Here is a 27409-nt window from a genome sequence, read left to right as displayed (position 1 = left end):
TTCCAATATATGTTCCCGTTTTAGAATGTTTTGTTCATAATTTAAAGTAATGTTTGTTTTTATTAGAAAGTAGATAAATGTAAAAATGCTACATGGTTGGCAATTTGTATTCGTAATTTTCATCAATTGTTGGGAATTTCGTAGGTACTTCTGTAAAAAAGTTCAGATTTGTTAAAAAATCATACATAATTTGTAATTCCTAATTTGTTGACTAATTTTAAGATATGGTTACGACATGAGAAGATGTTCATATTGATTGGTAATGATGGGAATTGCAAACAACACAAGAATTCAAATTACAAAAAACTACATGTTCACGGATGCGCCCGTTTGGCCTAGTCTGATTCACTCCTGTCAATTGGTGTTTTTTTGCACTATAAATAAATGACCGGGCATTTTGGAAGAACGACCATATGAGGCATCTTTGCTAGGTTTAAACAACTTGCGACCCCGTATAAAAGTTGTGTCACGTCCGGATATTTATTAGGGTAGAAATACAAAATTTACCAAAAAGAAAAAGAACTTGGAATTGTGCCTTTGAATTGATCATACGACGTCATGGAAAAATCGGGGCCATTTGATGGATGTCAAAAATAAGTTCTCTGAGATGGACCCTCCTGCCCTATCCAAGCACCCTCCACTCAACATTTTCCATTTCTGGACATGCATGCAATTTCTCCAAATTTTTACCGGGTGGGAAGGACCATAGTATCCACCCATGTTTGGTTTAAAACAAATTCAAACACCGTATGCACGTTGTGTTACGTTCAACCATTTATCGACCATTTTTACCAAGAAAACTACAGAAAATACAAAATTAGTCAAAAGGCAAAATAAATAGGCATCATGTCTTGAACTAGTCTTGGAAAGCCATGCTTAAAAATTCGGGCATTTCAAGCATGTAGAGAAACACAACGTGCTACAAACGAAGCTTACTAGCCTATTTGAACACCCTCAGTTGAATATGACGTATTTTTGGAAATGTTTCAAATGACCCGAGCTTATGCAGGTAGGTGGGCAAGTCCATGGTAGGCATCCATGTCAGATTTTAGTGATTTCCTACACCCGTATGCAAATTGCGACATGTTCGACGAATTACTGGCCTTCTTACCGAGAAAAGTAACGAAAATGGAAAATTTGCCGAAACCAGAACAACTTGACATGGTGCCTTGAATCGGTCATACAAGGCCATAGAAAAAATTGATTCCATTTGACGAATGTAAAAAAGTGATCTAAGATGGACTCTTCTGCCCTATCCGAACATCCTCCATTGAGCGTGATCTATTTTAGTACATGCCTGAAATGAGTACAACTTTTGGCATCAGGTGGGCATGCCCATGGTACCCATCCATGCCTGGTTTGAACGATTTTCAACACCGGTCTTTCTTCATCGAGAAAATTTCAGAAAATGCAAATATTGTCGAAAACCCAAACAGACATTATGCCATGAATTGGTTGTACCACACCATGAAAAAATTTGGGCGCATTCCAAGGATGTCGAGAAAATGTCCCTGGCTAATAAACTAACAAATTTGAAAAATGTTTGTGGGTTTCCAAAAGGTACATGAATTTGGGAAAAATCATGGAAACTGCAAAAAATTTATAAAATAAAGGAAAAAAATACTCACGAGCTAAAGGTCCATACATTTGAAAATAGTCAGTGAATCTAAAAAAAATCACAATTTTGGCAAAAAGTTTATGGCTAAAAAATTAATAATTTGCGTAAAGTTCAAGAATTTTTAAAAGTTCAAGAATTGAAAAAAAATCAGGAATCTGAAAAAAGTTTCACGAGCTAAAAGTCCATGCATTCAAAAAACAGGCCGTGTCTAAAAGATTCATGAAAATTGTTCGTAGATTCGAAAATTTTCACAAAATTGAAGAAGTTCATGAAAATTGGAAAGTGTTCAGAAAATGCTTCCAAATTAAGACAAAAAAGAAAAAAGAAAAAATAGAAGCGAAAAAACCTGAATAAAAACCGGCTAAACAGAAACAAGGGAATCCACTGCTTTTATTATCGTTAATTAGCACACAAGAAGCAAAAAGGAAGAAAGTGGGTATAGGTGGTAAGGTATACCTTTTTGTTGGTCTGCGTCAACTAAACCTACAGGGCAGGAGTTCGAATCCCACTACGCGCGAGGTTTTTTTAATTTTTAAAAAATGAAAAAAAAAGTATGTCTGGTGGATATGGGCCGACCCAGTCAGGCGACCTGTGTGTGGCGTCATCTATTTTGCTCCCCATGCGTCGTATACGTTCCGGTTGATGAGCGACCATATATACAGAAGTGGATGTGTCGAAGGTATATTTACTTTTTGTAAGTTTAGCGAGGGACGTTGTACCGAAGCGGGACTCACATGCTTCACGCCAAATGTATTGCAGTGGGGCCAGTCTACTTGGTATTATTTTAATCAGTTAAGACCATAATACGTCATCATATGGTGATCTTAGAGCAACTCCAACAGATCGCATATTCATAAAAAAACTGTTGTTTACAAGAAGCTTGGACGAAAAAACACGCCCAATGATATCCTGTAAATTTCTTAGGTAACTAGCACTTGGCTCCTTATTCTATCTCATGGGCCGGTCAGTAATCGGGGCTTGAGGATCCAAAGGCTGAAGCCCATGGAGGAAGTCGTCTTGCTAAAAAATGATCATTTAGTTCCCAGTAAATGTTTTCAATATTTGGTCATCCATTATTTCACATTCCAGAGAAGATGGTCATTTCTTTCCAAATTCATCGTTTGCATTTATGCCATACGTAGGTATGTAAAGGGCACGTTGACCATATGTGTAGTGTAGATATCTTCCTCTATATAAACAGTAGCAGGAAAACAGAATGGCACAAACACATTGCATTGCCGATCCGTAGAACAAGCGAAGAAGAAGAAGAAAAAGAAGAATAAGAAGAAGATACCGGCGATCATGGCAGCCATGAAGACGACCAACGCGAGGATCATCTGCTTGGCCGCCGCCCTCGCCGTCATGGCCACCCTCCTCATGTCCTCTGACGCACAGCGTTAGTCAAAGTCCTCCTTTTCTATCATTATTTAACATAGTATTGCAATTGCACTACACATTGTAGGCAGAGAATTCCATGTCTTTCCGCGCCAACCTGAAAGCTAATGTTGAAGCAATGTTGCCTACGTACATGCAGAGTCGTGCAGCCCGTACCCAAACTGCTTCAGCAACCAGGGAGGATTGGCGTGCTCCCGCCTGTGCGCGGTGCTGGTCGGCCCTTCCGGCAAGGCCACCTGCCAAGGCCACCGGAATGTGCCTGCCGACAACAAGTGCTGCTGCGCGCCGCCTGCCGGCGGCAGGAAGGAGCGGCTGCCGGCCAAGGATGTTGGGCCTGCTGGTGCCACAAACGAAGCTGCTCCATGATGATACTAGATCTACTAGTACTAGTACTTTTTTTTTTTAGAGCAATTTTTTTTTTTGAGAGGTTCCCCATGGACACTAGATACCATATGAGAATAAATTTTCTACTCTCGGGTGTACTACACCCAAGGGGGAAAAACAATATTAAAGGTGATCCAAAGTTTCTGAAATTTTGAGAAATCATACATGATCAAATGTTTTACAGTCTTGCAACAAAATTTCTTCCACAAATAATGTTCGAGGGATCTCACCAAAAAAAATCATTTACTCAAAAAATGCACAAAAGATTGACCAGTGATTTTTTTTCCTTTTGTTGAGGGCTCGTCCAATGTTATTTTTAGATGAAATTTTGCAAAGACGTAAAACATTTGATCATGTGGACATCACATGTCTCTGGTACGTCCAAGAATATTATGTAGATATATATTTTAGAAGTGAATTTTAGTACTAGCAGTAAATTATATTTTAACATTGTCCAATACAAAAATAAGACACAAGCATCTATCTCATTCAGAACCGTTGAAGATTTATACACGGTCGTGTTGAAAACTTAAAATGCGAGTATAGGTCAGGATATATTTTACGTGATCATTTAATAGTACGTGCCCTCATTCTCCACTAGTGAACCATACAAGAGCATTTTTAACAGATCCTTTAAAAGCTGACTCTTAAAAACGAGTACAAAGAGCACTGTAAATCATTTTTGCGGTGCAAAATTGTTTTGGACAAAACATACCCGGTAAAAAAAACTGTATCTAACTATAGCCTATTTTTTTATCTTTTTTATTTTTCCCTATCGTCCCGGCGAGGCGTCTCCGGCCACGGGGTGTCTCGCCCTCGTGCCCCAGGCTCGCCCCCGCCTCATCTCCGCGCCACTCGTTCCCGGCCACGCATGCAGTGGAGGAACCATGGGCCGCCCGCCCCAACCGTGCGCCCCTTGGCGCGCCCACCCGTCCCCGATTAAGCCCGGCACTGCCCGCCGCCGCAAGCGCGTTTCCCGTCGTGGTCGCCCGAGCTCTCCCATCCCACCCCTGCCCCGCTCTTCTCCGGTGCCGCCCCGCCCTAATTCGGGCCGCCACTGTCCTGCTTCGCCCTACCCATGGACGGCCTCGCCTGGATAGTGGAGGTCGAGCCGGCTGCAATTCGGACCGGCGGCGACAAATTCCAACATGCGGTGACGGTTTTGGGTGAGTTCCGTGTAGATTTTGCCCAGTTCCGCAGCGACGCGTTTGCTCCGACAAGGTTTGACTGGTTTACGGGTTGGACTGTATATTGCCTTCAAAACTGTACATATAAGGTTTTCGTAGATGTATTTACGGTGCCTTTAAAAAAAATTACGGGCCGAACAAGTTTTTATGAGGTTAGTTAGGCGTTGTTTTTTCGATTGGAACTATAAACATCTCGTTTTTTATGGGTTTGACCATTTTAAAGAGTCTGCTAGAGTTGCTCTTCCTTGCATTCGTCCGGTCCGTAAAACGTGTTTGCAGTTCGCGTAAAAACATCTATGCGGGCCGGCACACACAGACGCGGATGCAGACCCCACATAACGGACCTATAAAAGAGCATATTCGCGGAATATGCTTTGGTGGAAGAAAGCGCGGGCTGAAATGTCCCCCACCAACCGCTTTTGCTCATATGCGGGGCACCGCAGCGGCGAGGTGGAAACCCGCGAATACGCGGGTTAGGGCCGAGATTTTGCCGTACCCCGCAAAAATATTTGCAGGCCGGGGCGGGATGCGGGGTCTGAGCGGGCAGGTTTTCCCGCCCCGTCCCGCATTTTGGCGGTTATTTTCCGGGTCGGGGCGGGATGCGGGGTCTGCTAAAGTTGCTCTAACATCTCTTTGCAGACAATGCCAAAATCGACAATCTCTTCACCTTAAAAGTCTCATCGAAGAGGGTACTCTCACGATAATTCAATCCGGAACCCGAGCTCAGATGCACCTCATGAACAGTAAAATTGAAAAAAATAGAAAACAACTTCAAAAAATTCCAAATTATTTTTGTGGTAAAAGGTGCATGAATGCGCGATGTTCGTGCCAAATTTCAGAGCATTTAGGCATTGGGGTAGCTTTCAGAAAAAAGACAAAATCAGATCAAAACAGTGCAAAACATTAAACTTTTTCACAAACCCCAATTTTGTCTCTTTTGCTGTGAGCTTCTCACATGTACAAATGTTCTCAAATTTGGCACGAACATCACACATTCAATCATCTCTCATCACAATTTTTTTTGATTTTTTTCTAGTATTTTAAATAATTTTACTGTTTATGTCCGGGCTCATCTGAACTCGGAATCCAAATCGCCGCTTCCATACTATCAAACTTATTGTTACGATGGACAAATTGGATGTACTCCAACCGCAGGTAACCTGGAGAGAAATGGATGTGTTCGTTTTCAGAAATGCAAAGCTCCAGTTCTTTGCTAGCAACCCTCTCTCTAACAAAGTGATAGTCAATCTTAATATGTTTGGTTCTTGCATGAAAAACAAGATTAACATAGAGGTAAATGGCACCAATGTTATCACACGAGAAAAATGGAGTTTGTGTGTGAAATATTCCAAGTTCTTTAAGCAAAGACTTAACCCAAATAATTTTTGCAGTAGCATTAGCTAGTTCTTTGTATTCTGCCTCACTACTTGATCTTGATACAGTGGCCTGTTTCTTTGCGCACCAAGAGATTAAGTTGGGTCCAAAGAAGACTGAAAGCCACCGGTGAACCTTCTATCATCCAACCAACCTGCCCAATCCGAATCTGAAAAGGCACTAACAAGTGTAGAGGTTGACTTGGTGAATGTTAATCCAGTGCTTAGTGTGTTCTTCACATATCTCAGTATGCGCTTAGCAGCAGTCCAATGAGTAGAAGTAGGTGCATGAAGAAACTGACACACTTTATTCACAGCAAAAGAAATATCAGGCCTTGTAAGTGTCAAGTACTGAAGTGCACCTACCAAGCTTATGTATTTAGTGCCATCATCTTGACTCAGGGGCACACCCTCAGCAAGAGATAAATTTTCAGAACTGGAGAGAGGTGTTGGTGAGGGTTTACAACTTTTCATCCCCGCCTTGCTTAGAAGATCAGTAGCATATTTTTCCTGAGAAAGGTGAAGACCACCTTCCTTATTGCCCTTGACCTCAATGCCAAGGGAAACGTGCAAGTCACCGAGATCTTCGAGAGAAAAATCTGATTGTAAATCTTTCAGAAGAGTTGTAACAGCCCCATTAGAGGAGCTTGTAACTATGATGTCATCAACGTAGATAAGCACAAAGATGGTTGTGTTTTATCGATGATAACTAAACAGGGATGTATCGGATTTAGAGGGAGCTAAACCATGAGTGTGTAGTTTGGAGCTCAAGCGAGAATACCATGCTCTTGGGGCTTGTTTTAGACCATAGATAGACTTCTAGAGCCGGCAGACATAAGATGGTTTTTGTGCATCTTCAAACCCAAGAGGTTGCTTCATATAGACTCCCTATTCCAGTACACCATGAAAAAACGCATTTTGCACATCTAGCTGACGAAGACACCAGCCATGAGACACAACAATAGAGAGAACAAGTCGGATAGTGGCAGCTTTAACAACGGGATTAAAAGTGTCCTCATAGTCAAGTTCGTACCTCTGCTTGAATCCTTTGACGACAAGGCATGCTTTGTAACGATGAATGGTACCACCAGACCTGCGTTTAATGCGAAACACCCACTTGTAATCAATAAGATTTGCACCAGGGCGTGGAGGAACAGGACGCCAAGTCTGGTTTTTATGAAGAGCAGAAAATTCAGCATCCATGGCCATCTTCCACTTGGGATCAGCAAGAGCCTCACGAACAGTCCATGGTTCTGTGATAGATGCATCAGACACAACTAAACCATATTTAGTATTGTAGTTAATAGGAATGAGTTTGCATGTGTGGAGATGGGTGCGAGGGAGCACGGTGGGTGTAGAAGATGCAGAAGGCACTGTTTTCTCTGGAATAGAAGTGCCATCCGAGGCCGTAGAAGTGCTGAGCGATTCTGAGGTGGCCAAGATGACGTGATCTTCAGTGGCCGTGGAAGGGTTGGTAGAGGGTGACGCGGCCGGCGCAGTCAGCTCGGGTGGAGCACTTGTCCTAGTAGGAGTCGGCAACCGCCGGGTGTAGACCTGAGGTGTTGGCGCATAGCGCCTAGATTGTTGATCACCCGCATGTTGATGTAGAGCGGGGGATACAGGGCCGACGGACGCTGTCGCCAAGGTGGGAGCAGGTAGAGTCAGTCGCACCAGTTCCGGAGAAGATACGGGCACCGATGGGCATGCAGATCCCAAGGCTAATGGTGTACCAGCGAGATGTTCGACAGTGTTGGCACCAGAAATTTAATGAGGCTCCTCATCATGTTCAGACATATTTATGTGTGTAGCAGAAAGCTCATGTGGAACCATAGAAGAGTTAGACAATATTGTCTCATCACTATCAACACCCATACAATTATCTCCAAGAAGATGGGAAGGAAGCAGCATGATTTCCATCTTGAGAAAGGCACCAACGTTGGGATGAAGTTTTTCAAAGGGAAACTGTGTTTCATCGAAAACAACATCACCAGAGATGTACACCCGACCAGTAGACGCATCCAGGCATTTCACACATTTCTGTTGTGCACTATAACCAAGAAAGACACGCTCCTTAGAGCGAAACATGAGTTACCGATTATTGTAAGGACGCAGGTTGGGCGAGCAAGCACAACCAAAGACTCGAAGAGTGTGATAATCTGGTGTGACACGTAGTAGACACTCAGTAGGAGTTTCATTGGGGATAGTGCGACTAGGCCACATATTTATAAGATGAACAATAGTAAAAAATGCTTCATCCCAAAATTTAAGTGGCATGGATGTGGCAGCAAGAAGAGCCAGATCTATTTCAACAATATGCCTGTGTTTGCGTTTAGCAGATCCATTCTGTTGATGGGCGTGGGGGCATAACACATGGTGAGAGATGCCAATTTGTTGAAAAAGGCATTTAATTTTTCATATTCACCACCCCAATATGATTGCATAGCAATGATTTTACAATCAAATTTCTTTCAACAAGGGCTTGAAAGTTATGAGACACTTGAAACACATCAGACCGCTTTTTGAGAAGATAGATCCAAGTGTATTTGCTAAAGTCATCTATAAAACTGACATAGTAAGAGTGTGTACCAACAGAAGTGGAAACTGGACCCCAAACATGAGAGAAAATTAATTGCAATGGTTTGTTAGATACACTAGTGAAGATACGATATGGTAATTGATGACTTTTTGCTCTTTGAAAATTAATAGCAATGGTTTGGTAGATACACTAGTGGGAATAGTTTCTAGATTTCTCTCACCAACAACTGGGAGTTTATTCTTGCTAAGAATCTGATGAACAATAGAAAAAGATGGATGACCTAGACGACTATGCCACCTCTCAGTTGAAAGCTTGATGGCACCATAGACTTGTTTATTGAATTTGCAGTACTGGGGAAGCATCGCATACAGCCCTTGCACACAGACATCTCTATGAAGAATTTTCTTCGTGACCTGATCCTTGATCAAAAAGAAGAATGGGTGAAACTCTAAAAACACATTATTGTCAGGAGAAATACGGTGGACAGGTAAGAGATTCTTGGAAGCATTGGGAACATGAAGGATATCATTGATTTCAAGATTTGTATGAGGTGTTGTAATGATTGATTTACCAATATGACGTATCTTCATATCTAGACCGTTTGAAGTTGTGTAGATTTGATCATTCCACGGTATTTCTCATGAATTGTCAGCTTGTCCAGCTCTCCAGTGATATGATTTGTGGCGCCGGTATCCATATACCAGTTGGTATCAACGCCATAGGACATATCAGCAGTAGCAGCTACCTTTTTTTTGTGGCGCCAGTCGCAATCTTTCGCTATGTGATTTGTTTTTTTGCACATCTGGCACTTGCCTTCATACCCCTCGTAGCCTTGGAAATTGTGCCCCCGATTGTTGTTGCCGGGAGGGCACCTGTTGTTTCCGCCGCTGGGGTTTCCCTGATTGTAGTTGCGGCCGCCACCCCCACCAGGGTAGCCACCGTTGTAGCCGCCACCACCGCCGCCATTGGTCTGCTGGTAGTCGCCACCACCACCCTGATTGTTGTTGTTGCCGCCAGGATGGTAGCCGCCACCACCACAATATTGCCCGCCAGTGCCACCACCGTACTGGCTGCCACCACCACGGGATCCACCACCACCTCCACCACTTTGGTTTCGGTAGTTTTTGGTGTTTCCCTAGCGACCACGGGAAGCAGCGTTCGCCAAAGATTTGAAGGAGTCGGCTCTTGTTCCATGGAACATCTCGACTCATTGATCGAAATTTGACACCATGGAGAAAAGATTGTCAACAGAATCGTGCATCGAGCGCTGATATGATGGGTTGGTACTCCATGTCCAAGCCGGGATGACGAAGGAGAGCAGTTCATCCTCGCCGATCGGCTTGCCCGCCGTTGCAAGCTCGGTGGAGAGGTATCGCATATGATCAAAGTATGCGGCAGACATCTGAGAGCCCTTTTGGGCATTGGTGGGGGCGCCTCGGATGTTGTTGACACGCGAGAGAGACATGGTTGAGAACATGTTCGCAAGCGCAGTCCATATCGCATGCGATTTTTCAATCGAAGCGACCTGGACAAGGACTTCTTTGGAGAGATTTCTGAGGAGATAGGCAATGATCTGTTGATCTTGGATAACCCATTGGGAGTAGGCAGGGTTTGGCATCACCTGATCCTTCCCTTCGGCGTTCTTGGTGGTGAGGGTTTTGGGTGGTTCTTCGATGGATTGATCTAGATAGCCAAAAAGGCCGGCACCCATGATTTGTGATCTTGCCTGTGCGCGCCATAGGATGTAATTGGTTCGGGTGAGTGGTTCGGAGGTGTTGTAGTTGAGGGTGGAGTTGATGGCTGAAGAGGACGACATGGCGGATGGGCAGGAGGTGGGCTACGGTTCTTGGCGTAGCAGGATCAGAGGCTAGATGTGGCGGAAGAGGTTGCTCTGTATACCATGCCAAATATGGTTAAGCGTTCCTAGTCCCTACAGGGGAGCCGCATGGGTATATATTGATCGATAGATGGTACATGAGGGATATTACAGGAGGTTTAAACAAGGAGATAGAAGGAGATCTATCCTAACTACTCCTAGCTTGATACAAGATAAAGAGTCCCATAACAATACGCTCAACAGACTGGACAGATGTCTTGTATGAAAGCAGTTGGGAATTGAAGGCGGCACATGTTGGCAGAACCACATTAGAATACCAGCAAAATCATCCTAAAGAAGAGGATTCGATTCATGTGGTTTTCTCTGCCCTTTGCTGATTGCCTTCGCGCCACCGTTTGGGGTTTCGGTTAACTCCTGTAATAGTGGTAGTTTGCTGGGGCTTGAGCAAACTATTTTTAGTTTGAGGTTTGGGTAGAGATTGAGCTGGATTTTGTAATGAAGATTATGATCGTGGTTATGGCCTGGAGAGCTCATTTTGTATTAGGCCTAAATATGAATTTTGTTGCTTAGTTGGGCTCCTCCTAGTCCAAGGCGGGTCAAGGAGGTGCACGGGGGCCAAGGTGTTCTGGTTCCTCTTCCATCGATTTAAAAATCCTATCAGGACACTAATTTTGGAACGAAAGGAGTACAATTTTCTTATTTCTGTACTTACAGCTTGCACTGAAGTATTTCTATTTGTGAGAAACGGTAGGCTTTGCTTCTAACAGCCACACACAGCCACATGCCCCTGTGAAATTACCCTCCAAAGATACCCTTCATATCACACGTAGTGCAGCAATCTTATGCTACACGCACATCAAATTCAGTGAGAATTGAGTCGATATAGGACAAGGCATAGACATTATTGTTCCAGTATCTGTCGAAGGCAGCTACAGCATCCATCCATAATTAACAAACGGATTAATAAGGATATATAGCAAAAAAAAAAGAGTAAAAAAAGAGCTCACAGCGAAGAACATACAGATGGGTCTCTCATCTGATCAGCAAGGAAGGGCCTTCTTCTAGCCTAGATAACCAAAACGGTAACACTCACTCTCTTCGACGACAGTTACTGATCCGTGACGCAACAGTCTCTAAAGCCACGACTAGGGCTTTGTTGCCCGGAATTGATGCCCTGGACGCCGGCTTCAGACGAGAGACAGATCGATTTAGTGCGACAGCGCACGAGGCGAACGAGGGCGTACTGGTGTCTTGGATGGGCTCACCCTGCACAGTCCAGAACAAGGAAACAGTTAGAGTACATGGCCATAAATCAGCTTTACAAGTAACAATGATTCGAAACATGCATAAAAAGCAAGTGCTTGCCTGACAGGAAGCGAGCCAAGAAGCATGCCACTGCAGTTCAGGGCCGAAATTGCTCCTTCTGCCTATATGTACAAATAAAAGAGAAAGGTGAAAAGGGCTAGACAAGACTGTAAGACCCAAAAAAACATCACATATGTTACATAGAAAATATAACATTAGGTACCACGTTTCTACATAGCAAGAGTACCAACAAACTACTCCCTCCGTCCCATAGTATAAGATCTTATTGCATCCAATATGTAAGATCTTATATTTTGGGACGGAGAGAGTATGAATAAATCATACTATTATATCCAAACTTGATCAGCTAAGGTATACTGTATTGATTAATGACATCAGACCAAATTTCTACCATATGGATCTATAAAAGTTTTCTACTTTTATCCCAACTTCTGAACTTTGCAAGTGATTAGAATAATTTGAACAAGTAGAAAAGTGGAAGCAGCACTCGAATAACCAAATCCTCAACACCCCCCAATTCCAAAATAGATGAAACTTTGTTATTTCTTTTGTACAAAATACTTGAGTAAACATTATACAAGATTATATTGTGAAACTAGTTTTAGGAAAAATGTAATGATAAAAAATCTGCATAAATAACATAAATACTAGTTGTCAATGATAATGAAATTTGAATGCACACTTTCTAAAGCATAGTCTATTTGGGACTTAGGTAGTACAAGATTATGGCAACTTGGTGCAAAGAAAATGGGGGTCAATCAGCTTATAGCAAGATTGGTAATTGGGAAATTGAACCAGTAACACAAGAAATATAATAGACGAAGGGGTTTATTTTAACAAATATTTCTCTGTGGACAAAATGTTTGAGATAGATGGGACAGTATCACATTTTGAATTGAAATATTTAATAGGAGAAATGAAGGAAATGTTGGTTGACATGTAAGCAACTGCGTGTAAGCAAGATTACAAAATAACCCAAACTCGCAAAAGAAAAAGTTTAGGAAAAACTTGACCGGTAATCATTTCCACCATTTCCACCCAACTAACATAAATAGGTTTTTTATGAACAATTAGTTGTCAATGATAGGGAACTTTAACTGCTATTTTTAAAGCACCATCTATTTTGGGGATTTGGTGGTGGCATAGAAGATTATAACAGCTTGGTGGAAAGAATATGGGAATAATAAATCATATAAACCATAGAAGAGTTAACTGGCCGAATAATCCCTGCTTGGTGGTCAACCGAGTAGCCGATTAACTGACCCGTTCACCTATTAACCCCCTAGTCACCAGCCAACCGAGCAATTACCAGTTAATGATTTCCTGAACATTGATCAACTTATGGCAAGATTGGTATCAGGGTAATTTAACCTACGGAGAGATATCCTAGACTAAAGGGTTACTTTTAGTTATAATTTCACTATCAAGAAAGTGTTTGAAATAGGCGGGACACTATCATATTTTGAAAGATCTTGTTGGCAGAAATTGGATAGATGTGGTTGAAATTTAATCAAAAGTTTTTTAGAAACACCAAAATCGCAAAAGAAAAGGTGCAGGAAGAACTGAAGTAATGTTACAACGTATAGTACGCATCACTCGGTTTCTGCTGGTGCTCCTTTCTAGATAACTTTATGTCACTACATTTTTTTGTCTTCTTCTAAAGATAAAGATCAAATGATGATGGGAACAGAAGTTTACTTGTCAATTTCATGATCAGTCAGAAATTTTGCAGGTTGGGTCTGAATCTAGTAGCTAGGCTAACTTAAAACATTGTGCAATGTGCATTTTGCTTTCAGAATATTTGGACATGGTGAATTCCAAGGGCAGAGCTAGGAATTGGACATGGTGCGTGTGCATTGGGGGGGGGGGGGGGGGTTGAGAACTTAGAACTTGTCCCTAATGACAGTTCTTGGTTCATGAAGTCTGATACAACACATTTTTACAAATTTTGGATGGGACTTGCCTCCACCTTGAGACCTTGGTTAAGAATAAAATGCATTCTGATCCCACTTCGATGTTCTGTGGTGCTATTTGGTTAAACATCCAGCCGCAGATGAAGGGAATAACACAGAATCTACTTGTGGGGATTAAAACGAAACCAGTGGAGCATGTTGTGCGTGACTTGTATGAGATGACTGCTGCTTGCCAGAAGATTCAGCACTTTTGCTGAAGCAAAAATGTCCTTGAGTTCAAAATCATAAAGCAAGCAGTTTGCTGCATGCTTTGCAGGATGGTTTCAGAATTCAGATTGACTGGAATTTTGTGCATTCTTAGTGTTATTTTAAAGCAGCTTTCCAGATTGTTATCATGACAAGAATCTGAAGTACTGTTGTTAGTATGCAGCAGAGGCCAAAATGTTTAGCCACTCTACAGTTTATCTGATGTTTCCTGTAAGAACAGGTATCATGTTTCTAATAATGGAAAATGGAAGATAGGTGTGAAGGAATTATCACAGGAATGGTCAGATATTTGGCAACTAATATCTGATGTTCTTTGTAAGAACAGACATTGTGTTTCTGATTGTTTACATATATAAAAATTGGAAGCCGTTGCAAAGGAATGATCAAATGTAATACAAAGGAAAGGAGAAAATAATGTGTGGAGCAATGCAAATATCAAAGGATGGTCAAATTAAGTTTGACTGTGAAAATAACACTTCTATAGAATAAAACAGTGGAGTAGATGGATTATTGCAAACACAAAAGATGTCCTTAGTTCTATCTTTGAAGTTTTTTATTACGCAAAAAAACAGTTATTGGATTAGAGGGAAAATCTTCCATTTATCTATGATATCCACTCCTAGGAAATTAGCAGCATTTAGAAGGTCAAACAATACATTCTTGATAACTTATGGTGAATTTGAGTACAGTATCAAGCTTTGCTTACCTGAACAAACTCAACAAAGGCAATGCACGTGGCATGCACGTAATCACCAAGCAGCCTCAGTCGAGCAACCTAATTGGAAAGGGAAGGTACCAATGTCTTGAGGAAACGACTCATCTTAGTTATATAAAAACATGTGTTGAGGAAGATAAAAGCATTTGAACATACCTCCCCACAAATTCCCTCAAAGAAATTCTTCACAACATCCTCTGGAACCTACATGTTCATGAAAGGATAACAAATAATCAGAAAGATGCAATACAATCATGATATCAAACTCTGAGAAATCACCAAAGAACAACACAAGGATATCTGGATTTATCGTTTCAAATTGTCCTTTGGCTTACTTATTTTAACTTTATTCTAGATCATAGTCGAAATGGATACTGCTACAAAATAAGAAATAAAGTAATACATCTCTGAATATTAACTTGGGAGCATTGGCACTACACTTACAAAAAGATACCTACATTATTATAGAAGGGGATATCAAGACAAAAGAAATCTGGTAGACACGTAAACGAAGATATCCATTCCAATTAAGATCTAAAATTGAAACCCTATTTTAGGACATATGACTGAAATTTGTATGCGAGTGTGGAAGAACAATCTGCTTTAGTAACATGTCTCACTTTGCCTGGTTTTTGTTAGGAAAGCAAATTATCTCTATTAAAGACCCAAGGGACATACATATATTACACAAAGCTTGAGGTGCAAGGAAAGGAAACATACAGTAATAAGGACTCCTAGACCAATACCGTTACTTCCTAACACCCCCCTCCCCCAATATGCAAAGCGTATGCCATAGCATCGCATTTGAAGAAGTGTAATACTAGAAAAAAATGATAATACAAATTCGTGTCTTGAGAATGTCGTCTTAGCATAAAGAGTCTTCAAAACCTATCGAGTCGCCAAAGGGTATAACGAAGAGATGGCACATCAGAGGAAGACACCACATCAATAGAAGATACAAGAGAAGTATCAAAAGAAGATGGGTTGTCAAAATAAGATGATAGATCAAGAGAATGAAGCATTGCTTAAAGAATCATGGTCCATGAAAACTGATGGCGAAAGAAGCTCGACGGCAAGAGAATTGACTTAGATCAACAATGCAAAGAGAGGCCACAAAAATCCTATAGAGAGGACAATGACCAAAAAAGGCTAACGGACAAAAGTTTCGTGGATTCGCATGACATGAGAAAACATAAAATATCAACAGATTTGATTTGGTGGACGCATCGGAAATTATAGAAAACTAGGAAGCTGAAAAGCACACATGAACTAGATAGGATGGCAGCAGAAGAAAAATAATGGTGCCGAGGGCCAAGACCAAGCAGAGCTCCCGTGTTGTGCTCCTTACTGTGAAGAGAGTGGTCTCTCTGAGTAAGAAGAGTCAATAGCAAGACCGGCAGAACCTCGTGAAGAAGAACCCCAAGCTGCAAGAAGACACTTAAGTCGCACAATATCCTGCTTAGTCAGGAACACTATTGAAGGGGTCGGAATAGAAGCACAAGTCCCTCAAGAAGTGTGACCCTGGAGCATGTGCTTCTTCTTCAGGAAGCACTCAGACTTGGGATAACCATCCTTGTTGAAGTAGCCATAGTGAGAACGAGAGTGGCCCTCACCACTAGGAGAAGTGGGCAGGAGCGGCACGACACTGGAGCATGAAAGAGGTGGTGTAGCAGAATCTTGAGCAGCTAGCACAGAGGGAACCTCAAGTAAACCGGCACCACGTAGGCGAGTCTCTTTAGACCGAACCATAGAAAGCGCCTCGATGAGAGTAATACGGCCACGATCAAACAACCGAGCGCGTCGTCGCTCAAATTCTGGATGAAACCGAGACAAGAACTCATAGACGTGATGAAACTCCAAGTCGGCCCGCACAACTTGACAACACTGACAAGTATGACAAGTTGACAACCAGCAGTGCGAAGAGATTCAAGCTGGCGTCAAATGGCAGAACTCTGTGCTTAGAAATCATTAACATTTGAGTCACCCTGCTGAAGAGCGTGCTGCTGGCGAACCATAGAAGATACAAGGCATCACGGAGGGGGGGGTGATAGTGTAGGCAAAAACATGTCCACATTGCAAAGGAGGCAAAACACTAGAAGTGAGAACAACTACAACATGAGCATCATCATCAGACCACGCTCTAATTCTGGACGAAACCAAGACAAGCACTCTTAGACGCGATGAAACTCCAACTCGGCCCGCACAACTTGAAAACACTGACAAGTACGACAACCAGCAGTGCAAAGAGATTTAAGCTGGCGTTAAATGGCAGAACTTTGTGCTTAGAAATCATTAACATTGGTGTCACCCTGCTGAAGAGCATGCTCCTGACGAATCATAGAAGATACAAGGCATCACTGGAGGGATGGTAGCGTAGGAAAAAACATGTCCACATTGCAAAGGAGGCAAAACACTAGAAGTGGGAACAACTGCAGCATGAGCATCATCATCACACCACTGAGTGTAACTAGCTAGAGCATCACGGTAAAAGTGAAAGATCTCCTCATAGGTCAAAACATGTTGCTCATAAGCACGAGTTGCACACTCATCAGCAGGCTTAGTGGCATCCTTAGCAGCCTGAGGAGGATCCACAGCAAGGGACGATGGCGTTGGCGGAGTAGGAGCCATGGGAGGAACCGTGTGTGGCGGACAAGAGACCACACCAGATAGAACACCCAAAGGCAAATATCACGCATATGAATGCGGAAGAAACCAACAAACTCACTTTAGTTTGTACCATAAAAACCACTGGGCAACAGAAATGACGACATAGCGTGATGACATCGTACCTTTTTGTTTACTCAAAGCAAACCAGTCACACATGACGAAAAAGGGTTTTCCCCCGCTTTATATTATAAAGCAACAACAGAGCACACAACCACCGATACAACAAAAAAGAGAAAATATAGGCAACAGAGGATACAACCCTAGCAGCAATGACATCGAGGACCCCGGCAACCCGTGGCATGCCTCTCAAACATCCACGCTAATGGAACAGTCCGCCATCGGAGAAAGAGCACAGTCGTCAACTCCCATGATGTTGTCCGGTCATCCGAGAGCTCGCCCTTGAGCTCGGATGGACTGGGAGAGGAAGGCAACAAGGCACCATGCCTACAAAGCCACTCCGATCAACACCACTGCCTGGGGCCACCACCACCAAGACCACCGAACGTTGTCGAGCAGGAACAACTGAAGAATCTGGCGAACCGACCACGCCAAAGCCGCGAACACCACTCTCCCGTCCCAAAGGTGGCTTCTTCAGGAGGAAAGAGACGCCAAGGCGTCGTCTCCACCCAATCCGAGGGGATTTGGATTTTCACCCGGGACAAGGAAAGGAGGCATGGGTAGGACTCAATACCGACTCCAAGAAGTAGACCGACGATGGAGCGCCGCCGGCATCATGGCTGCCATAGTCCGCCAAGGGTTTCCCCCATCCGTAGCCCACCCCTGATCAACCACCAAACCAGCTACACGAGATCGCGAGCAACAGGGTCAGCGTGGACGGCCAGAAAACGCGGAGGTTGTCGCCTTCATTTCAGACCATGGGCACATGAGGCTGCCCATGACCGAGATCCGGGCTCGCCGCCGACATGGCCAAGTCCAGTGACCGAAACCATCTGCACCATCTCACCCCGTCGGCAAGGAGGGGTACCCTCGTCGAAGGAGGTCGTCGCCACCGCACCTGTGCCACCAGAACTGGAGGCCCCATTGTCACACCACCTACCCCGCCAGCCGCCGACCACGACAGGGAAGGCCGCCCTTGCCCTAGGCCACATGCAGCCTCCGTCACCCGGCGGGCCACCGACGCCAGATCTGGACGGATCCGACGGGTGCGGTACCACCACAGACCCACAGCCACCGTGCCGGCAAAGCATGTCTAGGGCACCACGCCGCCAACCGCCTGCGCCGTCCCCAGAGCATCCCCTGCGCCCGTAGCAGCGCAGCGCCTCCGCACGCCCGGGGGCTATCCCTCGTCGGCCGTGGGGCGGAGGGGGCAAGAGGAGGGGGAACGAGGCCCCGCCGCCGCCGAGGCCAGTCGGGCTTCGCCCGTTGGCCCTTGCCGACGGCGGCGAGGGGAGGAGGAGGGAGTAAGGGGGCGAAGAGGTGGCGGCTAGGGTTTCCCCGCGTCGCTCGCGGGAGCGGCGCGAGAGGGAGGGGAGCCGTCAAGAGAGACGGGACCAGTGTTTTCAAACCAGTCGCAGATGAAAGCAACACGACCGCGGCGGAACACGCAGAACGAGGCCCTCGCGTGGCTTGTAGCAGCAACCTAACAACAGCAGCAGGAAAGCTAGCTGCAGGCGCAAGAGATGAACATGCACACAATGACACGAGATCAGGGCCCACCCGTACAGGATTCACCACCTCACAAGCAATCAAGCGCATGGTTTTCAATTTCAGTTTGAGAAAAATTTCAGCACCTACCGAAATCATCGAAATTCAATGAATTTCAGTTATTTAAGTTTGCATTTCGGCCAACGGACCGAAATATTAACTAGAATTCAAATAGATAGTTGAATTTTTTGAAAAAAAATGAAAAAAATTTGAATTACCGTGTACTGAAATTAATGAAATTCAATGAATTTCACCAAAATCTCACTGAAAGTGAAAATCATGATCACACATCATGCATGGGAGACAGGCTTGTAGGCGGATCTCGCGGCGCGCATGCGATGAGCGATGCGGGCGGGGAATCCGACGGGCGACACAAGAGTAGCGGCGTTGTTGTGTAGACGGGTGGATTGGCAGCAGCGGACGGGAAAGAAAACAACGGCGCACACCAGATCAGATCGGGATTTACAACGAGTTGCGGCGTGCGGAAAGAAAACTAAAGCTTTGATACTATGTTAGGAAAGCAACTTATCTTTATTGAAAAGCCAAGCAAGTTATATATATATATATATAGACTTAAGGTGCAAGAAAAGGAAATATGGAGTAATAAGGACTTCTAGACCAATATTGATACTTCCTAACAGTTTTCAACTCGTATGATGTAATGTCTCATGTGGTATTGAAGGAATTGCTTTAAAATTAGCAATAGCTAGTGGGAACCCATAACCCATCATAATGGGTCGTCTTTGTCTACATTCGTTCGAGGAAAAGGGTTTCAGTTCCAGCTAATTCCACGTACCTAATACCATATACCAGGTTACTAAGTTACAATCACAAAACACCAACATAACAAGCTAGTCCTAACTGTTCACCAAAAAAGGAAAGAATACAGCTCGCATTTTTGCAGGAGTTCGTGATAGATATGATTATAATTTACTTGTTCAGTTATAAGCGTAACAGAAATGAAGGAAAGGGTAGCATACATTTTTGTCAATGTTAGTACAGTACACAGTCCTGGATACCATTTCTTTCTCATCCTCCGTCTGCACAAAAAGGAGAGCAGATTCAGTCTAATATTATTATGGAGCTCAGAAATCACCTAATAGTAGTATCTAAATTTGCAGAAAACTATGTTACTAAATATGTTTACATACTCGAGGAAGAAATTTGGGGTTCACAGGCAAAATTGCAGTCTTAGATGGCAGAACTCTGACAGGATAAAAACCAAGAACGGTTCCACAAAGGGTTAGAGCTGCTCTTGCACCGACTGCAGAAAAAGCAGAAATTCATCCATGATTGCTTCTTACAGCATAAGAGTTATGAAATAGAAAATTATATGTTGAAGATACTACCATCATCGGCAAACTCGATAAAAGCAAAACGCATCACTGAGTTTGGATCACCACAGATACGACAATCTACCACCTACAAGTGCAAAAGATGGTTATAAAATTACTAAATCTCAACAATGACGTAATTAAACAAGCAAGTATCCAATATTGCCTATATATAGAAACTACTTAAAGCAGGGGCAGATCCATGAATTTCAGGATGGGGGTGTACTTATGCCACAGCTATTTACGCCACATCGCTTTAAACTTGATGTATAGGGATAACACCTGTTTATAGGGATATAACGCTTGTTTCATCGAAGATACTAATTCCCATAAATTTATGATTATGAAAATTAGGATAGGATGTTCCAGATTAAATGAAACCAAATATCCGATACATCAGTAACACTTAATTAAGCAGGTTATGTCTTTACGGGAGCTTAAAAAAACAGAAGACGCAGGAGATCCTGGTAACAGCGGACGTGGACTCAGATAATTTAAGTACCAAAAGCTGGTGCAAGCACCTGATCGAAGGGATGTGCATAAATAATTGGTGCAACATAAGATCTCTGTCAATACTCCAATGGCTGCTGGCACTAAATATTAGAAACTTGGTAGCGGTTGGGTTATTTAAACGAGGATTGTTTGGTTTTGATCAATTTAGTGAATGAACAAATGGTGCCCCGCCTTTATTGGCAGCAGGTACAAGTGTGGCAGAAATATGCTGGTTTGTAACTGATAACTTAAATATATATGAACTCATCCTAGCTAGATACTTGTCAAGATGATGATGCATTCGACTTACAGCAGTTCTGTCATGCAATATTTTAAGCCAGTAAAAACAGATCACTTATTTCATTTGAAGACATAAAAAAAGGATATTCGGACAAACAAGCATCATATGCTATCACAACAAATATTTTTAACAGCAAGGAGTCTAAGAGCATACTTGACCACAGTTTGAGAAAACCTCAGCAAGCTTCTGTTCAGTGACCTGCAAATCGACGGGGTGGGGGTGGGGGTCAGTCAATTAAGAAGAAAAACTGAAAAGAAGAAAGTAATGCAACAGCTCAATTCTCTTTGATATTCTCACATGTTGATCAATGTCCGAGACATAGACAGTTCGCCGTACACTATCCTCCCTATCAGTTCGCCTTGGCCGGACTCCTATCCTACGTCTCCCCTGGTTGAAGCCATTCCTTCTCTGTAACCACAAGACCGATGCAGCTGATCAGCATAACCCAAAACCCAAATATATATTGTGAAATATATAATTAGCATTGACAAACTAACTCATGTGGAAAAACTAACAACAACTGAGAAGCAAACGGATATGAAGTCAACCACACGAATCCAGAACGGATAAGAGGTGAGAAGAAATCAACCGATCTAAGAGAAAATCCGTTCACCAAAGTGATTAACGTTTGCAACATATATACATCCAAAATTGTTAGTGCTAATACCAAAACCCAACTACACCTAAAACCCTAGACACGTGATCAGCATCACCATAAACCTCAAATCTGATGGACTGATCGATCTGGCCAACAAGGCGTCGCCGGCCGGCCGCTCCAAAAGAGCCACGGGAAAGAAACGGAAAAACCTAGCGCGCGCTTACCCGTCGATTCGGCTGGCCGTTGGCGGATCCGTCGCTGCTGGAGTCTCTGCCGCCGGCGGCGCCGGCGCCACCGACCACCTGCAGCACGTGCATCTGCTGATGCTGGAACGGGTGGTGGGGCGCATAGTAGTCGATCGCGGGCGAGACGAAGACGGGCGCGTCGGCCGACAGGCGGCGGGCGCCGTCCCCCTGGCGCTGGCGGCGGGAGAGCGGCACGAACTCCTCCGCGGAGGGGTTCAGCTTCTTGAACAGCTCCTCGAGCTTCCTCACGTCACTCTTGTACTCCCTGACCTCGTCGTCCCTGGCCTTGGCGGCCACCGCATCGGCCCTCTCCGCGCCCTCGGCCGCCACGGCAACCATTTTCCGCCCGGCCCGTGAACTGGCGAGGAAACCGAATCGAGGAGGAAGGAATTCGGGGTGGGTTTTTATTTTTTATTGGTGCAGCGGGGGAGGGAGGAATCTTCTGTGTATCTATCTTCTATCCTATAAACCTCGCTAGGCTGCCCGCCTAATGAGGGCACCTGCGACCGCTGATCGAGCTGGGCCGTTTGATCCTTTTACTGTTCTATACACATTTTACCGGTGGCACTCAGTCAATTGTTGACTAGGCCAACTAAGCTGAAACCCAGACCTTTTTTTCCCTTTGAACGACCTCGGGGGGCAACCCTAGCCGCCTCCACACCTTCCTTTCCTTCGCCGCCCGCCGGGCAAAGCTCGGTCGGCGTAGGTGGCTTCTTATTATTGTTACTGGCTGAAATCAAGTGATCCTCCGCATGTATCTAAATTTTTATATTATTATCACAAACATCATTGTTATCAAAGTCGAAGGTAATGTTCAGGTCCTTATCTTTATCTCCCCTAATCTATATCTATATCTATACCTATCTATACCTACCTAATCTATACCTAATAATAAAGCGGTTATTGCTTTCGTCGGAAAACCCACCACGCCATTTTTATAAAAAAGCCCCTGCGCTTCAATTTCTCATTATGGTGGAATTAACAATGGACGGGTTGATTTTTCAACAAAATAAGATAGGACTAACTAAATTAGTTAGTTAGCTTATTATTTTAATAAATCAAAATAATTATAAAAAGATTAAAAGCGTGTGGTATTTTTTTCTCCCGTTGCAACGCACGGGCTATTTTGCTAGTAATAATAAAGCGGCTATTGCTTCCGTCGGAAAACCCACTGTGATATTTTTATAAAAAAGCCCCTGTAATTTTTGTTATTCAACCCGCGCTTCATCATTTATCTGCAATGCAAAAGGAAAAAACGATTCGTTGTAAAAATTATACCCGTACGCATCGCCTCGTCCCGTCAACCCTGGCCTGTGCCCAGGCCGCCGCCACACCACTCGCCGCCGCGGCCGACCTCAACCGCCACCGCTGCCGATCTCAACCCACCCGCCTCCGCGGTTGTACCTCTCCCCGCTCACTGCCCCCATTGCGGCGCTCGAGCGCATCGCGTCGACCCTGGTCCACCCTGGCCTGTGCCCAGGCCGCTGTCATACCACTCGTCGTCGCGGCCGACCTCAACCACCACTGTTGTCGATCTCAACCCACCCACTTCCGCGGTCGTACCTCTGCCCGCTTGCTGCCCCCGTTTCGGCGCTCGAGCACAGCTTCTGGATCAAATCAATGCGATAGCTACAACGACTTGGGATGATGTGTCTGCTCGATGTAGAACGGCGGCGGCGCGCGGATAAGGCGCGGCGGAGCGAAGTAGTTGCAGGTGGTGGTGGGCCTCCATGGCTCACTCGGGGAACTCCGAGGTTATGGCGCGACAACGGCGACTACTTATGGCCAGATAGAGACGCCTAACCCTTGCTCCCCTCATCGTATCCCCTCCTCCGGTAGGACTCATCATCTGGTGAGATCTCCTCCCCATGCCTCCAACCGTGTGCCAAGCACCGGCAAGAAATTTTGTTTTGTGATAATTTATTTGCCGATGAATGAATGTATTGAATGTAAGATTGCATTGTTGTAGAGAGAGAATGGAACACCACCTTCAGTTTGTCATCTGATCTCACATTATCTATCCCATGAGTGAAATAAGATAACAGTCCATTGATCAATTCACGTAGCCTCTTTGTTTTGCTTTGCTTGTCCCGCTCAATTTCTCATCATGGTGGAATTAACAATGGACGGGTTGATTTCTCAACAAAATAGGATAGGACTCACTACATTAGTTAGTTAGCTTATTATTTTAATAAATCAAAATGATTATAAAAAGATTAAAAGCGTGTGGTATTTTTTTCTCCCGTTAGAACGCACGGGCTCTTTTGCTAGTATAATATAATAATAATAAAGCATGCATCGCTTCTGTCGTCCGTCGTGGCATGTTTGCAAAAAAAACCTCCTATTTTTGGTAAATCAACCCGCAGTCCTTTCTTAAATGGATCTGAGAGAACGCTTCATTGTTTCAAAAAGCCCCCTACATTTGTAAGAATTTCAACGGGCATCATGGCTTATCCATTCCCTTCTCCACCGTCGGGCCGACAGGCAAGGAGGCGATGGAGCTCGGGGAGCCTCCGGAGGGGCCTTCTCACCGGGGAAACGAGGCCGAGGGGGCGGGCGGAGGCCGAAGCGGGGCGGCGCGTGAGGCCAGCGGCCAGGGGCGGTGCGGACGGCCGGGACCGTGCGAGCGCGCGGAGGCGGAGAGGGCCGGGCGTGGCGACGCGGACGGCCGGGCCGAAGCGGGGCGGCGCGGGAGGCCAGCGGACAGGGGCTTGCGCGGACGAACGGGACCGCGCGGGGCGGAGTGGCGCTGGGGCGGCCGGAGCGGCGGAGTCCATGGCGCGCGTTCGCCGGCCGACGCTACTCTCGCGGGAGGTACGCGCGGCTGGCTACGGGGCAGACGCGGCTGGCTGAAGTGGTTGCAGGGAGCAAGCGTCACCGTCACCTGCTCACCGTCGGCGTTCGCTTATTTCCAAAGAGTCGGACGCGCGGCGTCGGAGGCGGGGAGAAGGCGACGGCGGCTCCGCTCGACGTCGCCGGCCGGACTAGAGGAAAAAGGTTTAGGTGAGAAAATCAATCCGACTAATGACGAACTGAAAAACAGGCGGCTGCTGAGGCTTTCACCTGTGAGTAGCAGCAGTCTGCTGTTGTTGTTGTCAAAGTTCATACGATCTTCAGTCATTTGCTATGCTTGCCTGCACATGATAAGGTGAGCATGCAGTGCAAAATTAAATGCCTGGTTTGACGAAAACTCCGTCAAGATTGTGGCATCAAACACTGGCAAGGGATACCAGAACTTTCGGTCATCGAGAGGAGCAGCAAGGGGGTGGAGATCGGGGCAGCCGTGTCCATCTCCAAAGCCATCGAGGTCTTCTCAGATGGCACTCCGGTGTTCAGAAAGATTGCCAGTCATCTCAGCAAGGTGGCCTCGCCATTCATCCGCAACACGGGGACCATCGGCGGGAACGTAATCATGGCGCAGCGGCTGCCATTCGCTTCAGACATCGTCACAGTTCTTCTCGCCGAAGGTTCGACAGTCACAATCCAGACCGCTTCCAAGATGGTGTGCCTGACACTGGAGGAGTTCTTGGAGCAGCCTCCCTGTGATTCCAAGACCATACTGCTCATCATATTTGTCCCTGATTGGGGTTCAGACAGTGTCATCTTCGAGACCTCTCGTGCAGCTACCAAACCATTCGGCAATGTTGTCTCCTATGTCAATTCTACATTCCTGGTAAGGACTTCACGGGATGCAGCCTCAGAGGGGTTCGTAATTGAGGATATATGCCTCGCATTTGGCGCTTATGGTGTCGATCATGCCACCCGGGCTCGGAAAGTTGAGGAATTCCTGAAGGGGAAATTAGTGAGTGCACCAGTTATACTTGAAGCAGTTCAGTTACTGAAAGATGTTATCTCGCCGTCAGAAGGCACGACACACCCTGAGTACAGAGTCAGCTTGGCTGTCAGTTTCTTATTCAGTTTCCTTTCTTCACTTGGTAACAACCTGAATGCTCTCAATGGGTCTTGTGTTAATGGCTCCGAGAAGCATGGTAAGGTTGCCAACAATGACTTGCCGATTCGCTCAAGGCAAGAACTGGTTTTCAATGACGAATACAAACTGTCGGCAAGCCAATCACGAAATCCGGGGCCGAGCTGCAAGCTTCTGGTATACTCCTACACCCTGATTCCATTTTTTTATTTAACTTACGAGTGTTTACTTGAATTAGTTTGTACGCTTCAATCATAAGTGGCAGTAGTACTTCAACCTTATAATTTAGTATTAATTTATGCGCTGACACTTCACTTCTTAGATTTTTGTAGCTTGAACAAGATCGTTTCGGAGTTCTTTTTATTTATCGTTGGTACACTGCTTCAATCATGCTAAACCATCTGATATGCTTCATCCCTGAATATATTTATTCAGAATAAAATAAAATACGTTGGCACATCTAACTTCTGTCTTGAAACATGGGCTTGACAATATTCCTGCTTGATTACCAGGGGAGGCTGTGTATGTTGATGACATCCTAGCTCCTAGAGATTGCCTCTATGGAGCATTTATCTACAGCACACAATTACTGAGCACAACGATGGGTGTGAAAGAGTATGTGCAAAGCGAATTCGATAATGTCGAAGCTGGGATCATAAACGTTAATAAAGACCTTTTCCCTGGTACGATAACATTTGATGATTTCCTATGGGCGTTCGGAGTACTAAGGTCGAGGGTTTTCCCGGAGCTCCGTGGAGATAAGCTTGCCCTCATACCATTTGCTGATCTGGTAAGATCTTTGAACTCAAAACATGCCTACATGTACTGATGTTGCTTATCCAAAAGGTTCCAAGTCAATTCTCATTTTGTCAAGATTTGAATTCAAACTCATTTGAATAGGAAGTAGATATTTCTAAGGTCCGGAAAAAGTTCAAATATTTGGTGGGGTTTGGTAAGGTGACAAAATAATTTATTGGCAAAGTTTGGGGACAAAGTTTAAGTAGAAGTGACATTCAACTTTTAACTATATAAGTTTGTTCATGGGTGATTCCAAACGACTGGAATATTTATTATAGCTTCCAAAATTATTATTTTTTTGTGCATACATACGAGCAATACTACTTGCTGATCTCTAGAAGAACCATGGCTGCAAGCTCTTCCGATCCCAACTCTCATCTCAATCTATACATCTAAAAATCCACCATCTTTTCCTCTCTCCATTTGCTTGAAATCTCTGTTCTCTTCCGACCCTAAGAATATATTTGTTCCTGCTCCGTAGATTGTCCATACATACTTTCATCTCATCATGGTTGTATGTAGGTTATAGTCAGCAATTTGATGTATCTTCCTGAAATCCTGATAGGTTTATTACTCATCTCTGGCATGTATGATTTAAGGTATGCGTGCAAAAGCGTAATTTTATCTGTTCATAAAGATAACACCTGTTTAGACAGTGAACACCAAAGTTAATATAGATGTTTCAGTTGGCTAATCCTTGAGAGCCATGACAATGGCTTATCTAATCCAAATCCTCTTTATGTGATTGTGTGGTTTGCTTAATATTTTTAGATGATGTGGTTATATCTTATTGCTTTCATCTGTTGACAAAAGAGACGTGCTCCACTCCA

General features: G+C 44.4%; 2 protein-coding genes and 1 pseudogene across 2 annotated transcripts; 2 read left to right on the top strand and 1 right to left on the bottom strand.

The window, feature by feature from the left end:
• Positions 1-2891: 2891 nt before the first annotated feature.
• Positions 2892-3525, top strand: LOC123413454. Its single transcript, XM_045106393.1, has 2 exons — positions 2892-3014; positions 3153-3525. Exons 1-2 carry the CDS (start codon positions 2921-2923, stop codon positions 3377-3379), a joined length of 321 nt encoding a protein of 106 aa, XP_044962328.1. The 5' UTR covers positions 2892-2920; the 3' UTR covers positions 3380-3525.
• Positions 3526-11148: 7623 nt separating this feature from the next.
• LOC123407665 (polyadenylate-binding protein-interacting protein 8-like) lies at positions 11149-22700 on the bottom strand. The gene is made up of 10 exons (XM_045100851.1): positions 21833-22700; positions 21308-21418; positions 21164-21208; positions 20233-20305; positions 20035-20147; positions 19864-19923; positions 14708-14755; positions 14543-14611; positions 11696-11757; positions 11149-11596 (listed from the first exon to the last, which is right to left on the bottom strand). Exons 1-10 carry the CDS (start codon positions 22190-22192, stop codon positions 11539-11541), a joined length of 999 nt encoding a protein of 332 aa, XP_044956786.1. The 5' UTR covers positions 22193-22700; the 3' UTR covers positions 11149-11538.
• A 1598-nt stretch (positions 22701-24298) lies between these two features.
• On the top strand, positions 24299-27409 carry LOC123407663 (annotated as a pseudogene).

Source organism: Hordeum vulgare, chromosome 7H (genome assembly GCF_904849725.1).
Source record: "Hordeum vulgare subsp. vulgare chromosome 7H, MorexV3_pseudomolecules_assembly, whole genome shotgun sequence".
NCBI classification, from domain to species: Eukaryota; Viridiplantae; Streptophyta; class Magnoliopsida; order Poales; family Poaceae; genus Hordeum; species Hordeum vulgare.
This window is presented reverse-complemented; position numbering and strand designations above follow the sequence as displayed.